Source organism: Tupaia chinensis, unplaced genomic scaffold, assembly GCF_000334495.1.
Source record: "Tupaia chinensis unplaced genomic scaffold, TupChi_1.0 Scaffold145396_1, whole genome shotgun sequence".
Taxonomy (NCBI): domain Eukaryota; kingdom Metazoa; phylum Chordata; class Mammalia; order Scandentia; family Tupaiidae; genus Tupaia; species Tupaia belangeri.
Window position 1 is genome coordinate 293,293 of NW_006205257.1, and position 9,979 is coordinate 303,271.

General features: G+C 38.0%; 1 protein-coding gene across 1 annotated transcript in view; it reads left to right on the plus strand.

The window, feature by feature from the left end:
- Positions 1-9,979, plus strand: part of HDAC8 (histone deacetylase 8) — a 166,045-nt gene that overhangs the window by 155,705 nt on the left and 361 nt on the right. Inside the window, exon 8 of the mRNA XM_006167971.3 lies at positions 6,852-7,024. Coding sequence (XP_006168033.1) covers positions 6,852-7,024 — 173 coding nt within the window. The remainder of the gene's footprint in view (positions 1-6,851; positions 7,025-9,979) is intronic.

The window sequence follows — 9,979 nt, forward strand, 5'->3', positions numbered from 1 at the left end:
CTAACCTGTTTCCTGGCTTTAAGTTTTAAGCAAAGTTCTTTAGCATTTCTTTGGTTTATTAAAGCTAAAACTTTTTTGAAATTAAAAAAATATTTTTAAAAATGCTTATTTAATGACCATAATAAGCTGTATAGCATCAGCTAGGTGCTACCTTATAGTATATTCATTCTACTCAGAGTTTCATGCCTAAAGTCAGACATGTATTCATAGGTATGTATATACCAGCTGAACTTGTTATTGAAAGTAGTTAGATTATTTAAGAAATTTGTGAATCAATAAAATGTGGGGGAAAGAAGGAATGGAAAACAATTGTAGACACCTCAGATAGTGTGGGAGAAGGGTGGGAAATGGCAGTATATTCTGGATGGGAAATCACATTTTGTATGCTGTGACGATGCTCAGTGAATGAATGTAAATTAATTAATTAAAAACTTAAAATTTTTTTAAAAACAAAAATAATTCTTCATCAACTGAAGAAATGAAGAATTGCCAAACTGCAGAGAGATAGCAACCCATATTAATCACGCAATAAATGTTTGTGGACTTTGTTGAAGTTTTAAGAATAAACTGTAGTGGATTGCTCGGGTTTCTCCATCAGAACAGAGGAGAAAACTGGCAGTATAGCTTACCTAAGCATTTAAGAATTGACAAGGCAAAAATGAAAAAAGCATGAGGGAATTAAAGGTGCTAGTTAAAGTTTTCAAAATGACTAACCATATTCTTCAAAATGAGTGGTGAAGCAGTGAGGTCAAAAGATAGCCTGGTGGACTTTGAAAATAGGAAAATGACTAGTGAATAGGAGTTACAATGAGAATAAAGAGGAAATACAATAGGAGACATAGGTAGAAAATTGCAAACAAAGTAAATAGTTCAGAGTTTAAACTCTGAAACAATTAGAAATAGAACAATTCTAAGTGCTTCCTTATACCACAAAGTGTGATTATGCCTAGGAATAACTAACGTGGAATACAGGCAGCCATTACTACTGGTGAAAAGGTGGAGAAACTAATGTCATAGCATTAGAACAATCACACAGGAAAGACCATATCTCTTTTTTTCTTTATATGGCAGAGAGTAGGTGCATGTGTGAGAAAGAGCAAACTCAACAGGATCTTGTCATGCTATTATCGCTCTATCCTTGTCCTCCACCTCCTCAAACTTTTGGGTACCTGTGCATGTGTCCAGATCTGAACTCACAGTTGACATGTGGCTTCCAGCCTGCAGTCCGGTATGTCATGGACTGCACCACCTAGGTTGGGCCAGAGAAGGTCTCTTTTGCTCAATACAGTAAACCCATTGCCCAACCTAATTCTTGGTGTATAAAAGGTATTCAATTAAGATTTTTGGATGGATGAATGAATGAATAAATTAATATTATAGCAGTTATCACAGTAGTTTTCCTGTCTTCCCCTACTGGACCATAAGTTCCCTGAGGCTTATTTATTTCTGTATCTCTAGTGCCCAGCATAAGGAATAGGTACCTGAATCAAGATTTGAGTGAGTAAATGGATACCAAACTGCAGAGAATGATGACAAGAAAAGAGAGAGACAGAAAAATTGTGAACTACATGCAGAAATCTTCTAGGGAGGTGAGAGAAAACATGGTAGGTCTATAGATAAGAACTTTGATAGTATTTGAGTAGACTGAGCAAATGGCATTAACTTCAAAAGAGGAGAGAGTGATGACAGTGAAAAATACTGGATTTGGAAGTGGCATGGAAAATGAATATTCCTGTTTTTCTTTTCCCCTCCTGAGAATTCTGGAGGAATGGACACAATTTTTTTTTCCTTTGACCCTCTATTCCTACTCTATTACCTAGCCCTCTCAAATTTTTCCAATTCACCTTACCTTGCTTCTTGTTGCCTTCATGCCTAAAATGCTTCAATACCCTTTTTTGCTGATTCCTTTGCCTCCAGACTTTTTCTCTTTGGCCTTACGTGCAACACCCAAATCAAAGTTCCTAAGCATAATTTTTTTAGCAACATTAGTACTTACCTTATAGTTTTCCAGTGGTTCCCAATCTACTGTCAGGTCAAATGAGTCTTAAATATGAGAGTGTCCACCATCTAATCCTCTTAAGCTGTCCTCACTTGCAGTTGCTTAGATGTACACTATGTACAAAATACCCTACCTTTCTCAAAGCTTCAAATTACTCTTTTCTCTACCTGTCCAGAATCCTCTACATCAGAATTCTTTGTTTTCTCTACCTGTCTGTAATTAAAACAACCATTCTAGAAACACCTGTCTTCTTTGCTCTCTCCTAACTATTAAATACCCTTGAATGTTATACATATATCCTTTTCTTATGTGTCACTCTGTATTACTCTATCAATTCTACCATGGAAATTGCTTTCAAATGTGTTGTTCCCTCTCCGTCTTTCCTGGCTCTGGCCTGGAAGGTTGCACAAACCCAGTTCAACATTCTGTTATCCTACACTAGAGTTTGAGTATCTTTAAAATGGAGATCTATTTATGCCCAACACACACACACGTTAGAGACATTTCATACCCTTTAAGCAAAAGTCCAAACTCATTAGCCAGTCTGGCATTTGTAGCCCACGTTTAGTTCTCTAGTCTCATCCTACCACTTCTTATCTGAGGCCTTCATGCTCCTGCATATATACTTCCTTCTCTGAACCTAGTCCCCTACAATCATCCTTACAACCATCTCTGCCTCCAGGTCCCCTACCTTCACTCCACATGCCTATTAACTTCTCCTACATTATTTAAAAAAAAAAAACATTATTGCAAAATAAACAAAGATACACAGGAGGTCATAAAGAATGTATAGGAAGTCCTTTGCAATCTTCCTCCAGTCTCCCCCAATTTTTTTAAAGAATTATTTATTTAATTCTATTTGTTATTGTTATATTTTATTTGGCCACCAGAGAGAGAGAGAAAGGGAAAGCAAGAAAGCAAGCCACCAGGTCTGGAACTTGAACCATGGTTGGCCATGTGGGAATCCAGCGCCCTTATCCACCACACCGCCTGCCGGCCCCAGTCTCCCCCAATGTTGACATCTCACACAATTGAAGTACAATATCAAAACTGACATTAGTACAAGCCATAGAGTTTGTTTAGACTTCAGCAATTATTCATGCACTCATGTGTGCGCATGTGTGTGTGTGTATATCTCTATGCAATTTTATTACATGTATAGCCTTGAAATACACAATCAAGATATAGAGTTGTGCCGTCACCACAAGGCTCCCTCATGTCACTGCCTTATAGCCACACCCATCCTTAAACTCTGACAGCCACTAATTTGTGTTCCATATCTATAGTTACTGTTTCACAAATGTTACATAAAGAAAAGCATGTGATACATATTCTTTTGAAATTGGCCTTACTTGTCCAGCATAATTTCTATGAGATCCATCCAATTTTTCTGCATGCATCAATAGTTCATTTCTTTTTCTTTTTCTTCAGTTTTTAGGTTTATTTCTTTTGTCCATGAGTGAGAAAGAAAGAAAGAGAAAGGGAGAGACAGGCACTCTCCCAACAGATTCTTAATGCCATGATACACTCCTAGCTTCAGCCAGTCCCGGATCAGAAGCACATGCATATTGGACATGCTCAGTGAGGTCTCCAGATGTGACCCCTGAACTTTCTCATGTGTCAGCCTCACAGAGCATTGCAGTACTGGTGTGCCACCATACAGCCCCTGTTTACTTTTTATCAATGAACAATATTTCAGTAGTATGGATGTGCCAGTTTGTTTACCATTTACCTGTTGAAATACATCTGGGTTCTTTTCAGTTTGGGGCTATTACAAATAAAGCTGCTATTAACATGTGTGTACAAGTTCCTACATAAAATAAGTATAAATTTCCCTGGAATAAATTGACCAAGAGTATAATTGCTGGATCACATGGTAAGTCTATTTTTAGTTTTGACAGAAACTGTCAAGCTGTTTTCCAGAGTGGCTATAACATTTTACATTCCCACCAACAAGGTATGCGTGATCTAATTTCTTTACATCCTACCAGGAATTACTGTTTTCACTATTTTTCATTTTAGTCATCCTTTTTTAAAATTATTTATTTAATTGTATTTATTATGATGATTTTTTTAAATTTGACCAGAGAAAGACAGAGAGAGAAAGCCAAAGTGAGAAAGCAAGCCACCAGGTCCAGGACTCAAGCCATGGTCAGCCATGTAGGAGTCCAGCACTTCAACCACCACACCACCTACCTGCCCCCATTTTAGCCATCTTGAGAGTTGACTCAATATAGTTTTTCTCATCCTTTTTTCTTTCAAAAAAAAAAAAGATCTATTTCTTCCTTCCATGAGCGAGAGGGGGAAAAGAAACAAAGGGAGACAGAAAAGGAGGCAAACACCCCTAACTGTGTCCTCACACCATCCTCTACCCCAGCCAGATTCATGGACATGGGCACTCAGGGTGTACAAGGAGACTTTGAGACACAAATCCAAGCTTCGGCATCACAGAGCATTGATTGCACGGTCTTTGCACCACCATGGCTGGCCAGTTCCTCTCATCCTTTAAGACATAAGTCAAGAGTTACTTCTGTAGGCACTTTCCTAACATCGTCTGGAAAAGTTGATTGTTCCCTCCTCTGTACCATCTCTGGTACTTCATTTATCAATGTATTAAAATCATTTATTGACATAGTCTGTGTCTTTCCCCTTCTTCTGGATACATGAATATAGGAACTGTGCCATATTCATCTTTATTCCTGCAGCATCTGGTACAGTTACATGCTGGGCACACAGTGGGTACTCAGTGAATGCATGCTAAGTGAGAGAATGAATGAAAGGAACATTAATCTTCCTTGCCTTCCCTTCCTCCCCCTTAAGCTAAAAATCTTTTTAGAACAGACATCTTACTTTCTTCTATGTCTCTCAGCAGCTACTAATAGGGGATTGTGTAGGTATAGATGTTCAATAAATGTCATCTGACCTAATCAGGTGGCTTATCTTTCCTCTGCACCCAAGAGATAAGCATATGAAAGATAAAATAGGCCCAAGTATCTTTAAGCACATTAAGGATCATATATCATAATTTTATAATATTCTTATAATCTCTACGATCACTCAATATTTGTCTGTGTAGATGAGAAATAAAAACAAAATAGTCCTTTGAGTCAAAAGAATGTCTCTGTAGCTGAGCAGTATTAAATGGTTTCAAAATTTGGGGACAGCATTTTTTATCTTTGAATTCCTTTTGCAATTTCAACAGGATCTGTTTTTTTTCTAGTTTTGCTGCATTGGTGTAATTTGACATGTTGATTATAAGGGGGTCATTAACCTAAACATTTTTGACCACTTTCTGACTCTGCATTTTCTCAAAGTACACTTTCCGAAGTATATAAATTTGCTCTTGTTTATATGTCTCTGTAAGAGTTACTCAGGCCCTTGAGGACTGGTATGTATTTTGTTTGGAAAGTAGATTGTAAGCCCCTTGAGAGCAGGGACCTTGTAACTCCTAGAAATGCATCCTGGACGTTGTCAGTGTTCAATTAATTATAATATTGGAAAGCTGACTAAGGTCATCTGTCACATAAACATCTTCCTTTTCATCTATAAGGCTTCTATCAAAAAAAGCAGTTAGGTTGATTTGATGGCATTGAGTGATTCTACCCAAAAGTATGCTCATTCTTACCCACTGTATTTGTTCTTTCTTTCTTTTTTTTTTTTTTTTTTTGAGAGGTTTTTTGCTATAGGCGTGCACACTGGCCAGAAAGACAGAGGAGAGACAGAGAGACAGAAAGCAAGAAATCACCTCCCAGGGGGGATGGCCACGCCGCAATCTCTTCTCTTCCATTCTCCCAGGATCTTGGGCATGCACACACACACACCCAGCGTGAGTTTAAGCTACTGGGTTCATGACTCGAACCGCAGTCAACTACATGGGAGTCCAGCAACATAGCCATTACACCAACTGCTGGTTCCTATTTGTTCTTTCATGGTGCTTTCAGGTTTATAACTTTGGACCACTTGCTACAGTTCCCTTCCCTATAATTCCCTAGTTACATGTGCACTGGGGAGGACTGCATTTCACAACCCTCAAGTCCTTTTGCATAATAAAAAGTAAGCTGATAACATCTATGCTTTTAAAACATCTACTTCTTCACTTACTCAGCCCCCACAGATATGTGGGTGATAAACTCTTAAGTGTGGTAGCAATCTTAAATTAACAGAAAGAATCTTAAATAACTGTTCAATGTATAAGAGTTATTTTTCCCAGACTTTAAAATGAAATAAATGTGTATATATACTTTATGACTGTTGAAATTAAGTTAATATGAATACTTCAAGGAAGTCTAAGTTTTTTGTTTTTTGGGGGTTTTTTTTTTGAGAGGTTTTTGCCATAGGGTGCATGCACTCGCCAGACCGAGAGAGACAGAGAGACAGAAAGTGAGAAATCACCCACCAGGGGGGATGGCCACACCGCAATCCCTTCTCCTCCATTCTCCTCTTGGGATCTTGGGCACGCACGCACACGCGCCCGGCGTGAGTTTTAAGCCACCCGTGGTCCAGGACTCGAACCATGGTCGACTACATGGGAGTCCAGCGACTTAGCCATTACACTAACTGCTGGTCCCAGGAAGTCTAAGTTTTAAAATAGAAGGACAATTTGTTCATTGGTGAGGGCAGAGGTAGGGGGAATTATTTTGTATGTCAAGTTTATTAAGGTACAATTTACGTGTAGTCTGATTCACCCTTTCTAGGTAGAAAATTTGATGAGTTTGACAGGTTGTGTGTGTTTTTCCCCCTTAACTATTTTCTGATTGAACTATACTTCCAACTCACTCTACCAACACCACTACTCCTAGACCAAATTGACCCATCTTTTTCTGATATTTTATATATTTTCTCTTTCCAACAGTGTACTAAAAGAGGTATACCGAGCCTTTGATCCCAAAGCAGTGGTTTTACAGCTGGGAGCTGATACGATAGCTGGGGATCCCATGTGCTCCTTTAATATGACTCCAGTGGGAATTGGAAAGTGTCTTAAGTACATCCTTCAGTGGCAATTGGCAACACTCATTTTGGGAGGAGGTGAGTACAAAAAAAGTGCACCAAGAGAATTTGTTGGCCTTTCTCCACATTTTTGTCTGTTGATGCTGAGGAAAACTCGACTTTCTTGGATTGGATAATACTAGCCTGCCTGTGGCCCAGAATCCTGAGTCAATCATATCGGCTACCTCCATAGTTCAGCATAAGAAAGTACTCTGAAACACTTCTCCTCCTCAGCTTGGCATATGTCTTGGCTCCTGAGAACTATGAAATCTAAGTTTTAATTCCTGAAGCGAAGATCCTTTGGTTAAAGGTCACATTAGATCTTAAGAATACAAGATATCTGGCCAGCATTTGGTGTGGTACATAAGCCACTAGACTCCTACATGGCCAACTACAGCTCGGGCTCCAGACCTGGTGGCTTAAAAATCACACTGGATGCACATGTGCGCATGCCCAAAATCTTAAGAGGAGAATGCAGGAGAGGGAATTGTGGCATGGCCTTTCCCTGCCCCACACAAATGAGGTGATTTCTCTCTTTCAAATTGTCTGTCTGTCTGTCTCTCTCTCTCTCTCTCTCTGGCAAATGCATGCATCCTATGCATTCCATGCATCCTATTTTAAAGTCTTATAAAAAAAGAATACAAGATGTTAGCCTCAAGAGACTTTAACCATCTTAGTATAAATTTTGAATCTCAGTTCTAATCATCATCTTTTAAAAATAAACAACTGAAATTCTACTCTACCTATATGTAAGAAGTAAACACATGAATCAGTTATTCAAGCTGAATTCAAGAATGACTCTTCCCCTGAAAAAAAGCATGGGTTTGTTTATAAAGAAGCAAAACTAAGAGATCAAAAGGGTCTCTTTGTCATTCTTGCCTTCAGTATATACTAATAGTTAAATTACTTAACCAACAGAAAGTTAAATAGAAGCATTTATACATTTGAGAAAGGTACCTTTCACAACCTTAACTATCCTTGAAGATGCCTTGCTTAGAATCTTCTGTCTACCTGTCTAGGATGATCTTTATTTCATTAGATAAATGGATTGATATGTTAAAGAAACATGGTCAAGCAGATTGAGAAATGTATATATTATGGAAGGACTAATAGTTTGCTGTTTGGGTCAGCCTGTTGTAAAAAACAAATTAGGGGAAATTACAGGAAGGCCTTACATAAATGAGCAAGCATTCAACACAAATACACAAACCTAGGCCTTTGGCAGCCTCAAACCCTAGAGGAATCAAAATTAAAGGTGCTTATAAGAGATAACTTCTTATGAAAACTGGCAAGAAATATATTAACTTCAACTAGAGAAAACGTTAAGAATTGATAAGAATGGAATGACATATTACTTTCCTTCATAGCACTAAGGAAGGTGACTATGATACAAATATAGCTGTGAAGCAGGGAAGGAACGTGCTTTCTAAAACATACACTACGAGAATTTGACTTTTCTTTGAGGCTACACCCTTTACTTGTCAGTATTCTCTAAAACCTTTTTGCTTTCTCAACCCAAAGTTTGGGGTTTTGAATCAGTAATTCTTCTTAGGCAATATGGGTATTCATGAAAATTCTTATGCATAAGTGGAATTTCTGCAAATCAATCATATTGTATGTGCACTGGTGACTGCTTACTACTTAAGCAAAAACTGTAGTGACTATGAAGTTAAATAATCATACCGAATAAGTCTGTCTTATAAATTCATATTTTTCCATATCTGGAGTGTTTAAGGTAATGCATGTACTATTTAGCTAAAATTCTCAGTCCTATTAACACATAGATAATAAGTAAAGATAGCCAGATCCTTAAGTGGGTCCTTTAATGGACACCACTAAGGCCTAAAAGACACATTCCAGAAGCCCCAGCATTCCTGACTTTTCTAATAGTATAAAGGCTTGAGTAAAAAGTGACCATCATATGTCCCAATTTATATATGTTACCCTAGTATTATAATTAAAAGTCTCTTCTTTTACTCTTAAAAATATATCATTTTAGATGATTATTTATATGGTCACCCTATCTTAAACAGAAGAGATTCTGTTTCCTTTAGGTTTCATCAAGGTTATGAAATCAGTCCATTTTATCCTTACACTCTTCAAGTTTAACTAAAGGCCAATGTTCTAATACTTGCATAGCAGAGCATATCTATTCAGCACAAAAATATGCTGGTTATTAGCCATAATAACATGGCTGCTGGGTGATTGTGACAGGACCTGACGAGATGGGTCAGATTGTCAATCAGCAGTCACTTCCTCATCTCAGTCTCTTTGATCTCTGTGACCAGATCTATGTTTCATTGCAAAAAGGAATGCTGATATTTAAAAAAAAGGAAGTCTGCTTCAGTTAGCACTTTACTTTCTTTTTCCTGGATGTGTTTACGTGTGTCAATAGCTTTAAAATACAAATCATTTCTAGCAGACTTGTTGCAAAATTCATCACAGAAATCTTCACTGGGTGGGTCACATCAAGAGATCCCATTCCAGTAATCTTGTTTGTTTTAGTTTTTGTTGTTGTTTTGGCTTTGGGTTGTTTTTGTTTGTTTGTTTGCTGTAGGGCACGCATGTTTGCTAGAGATAGATAGAGAAGGAGAGAAAGAGCGGGAAAGTGAGAAATCACCCTTACCCCCCTCCCCCCCCAGGCAAGAATGGCCACACCACAATCCCTTCTCCGTTCTCCTCTTGGGATTTTAGGCATGCACATATGCTACTTGGCAATGATTTTCAAGCAACCAGGTCCATAACTCAAACCACAAAGTAAGACATGTGGGATCAAACTGCCTTAACCTCCATGCCGCTTGCTGGCCCCAAGGTTTTCTTTAATTTTTGTAGACCTTAGACTTTACAGTTCTATATTGTGCATAATCTGACTGGTCCATCAAAGTCTGCCTACTAAGTTGTTTAAAAATAGTATAAAGGGATGTATAGATGAAATTATGCATGTTGGAGTTGTCTTTTTATCCCTTTTATTAAAACATTTTTCTCTCCTTCCTT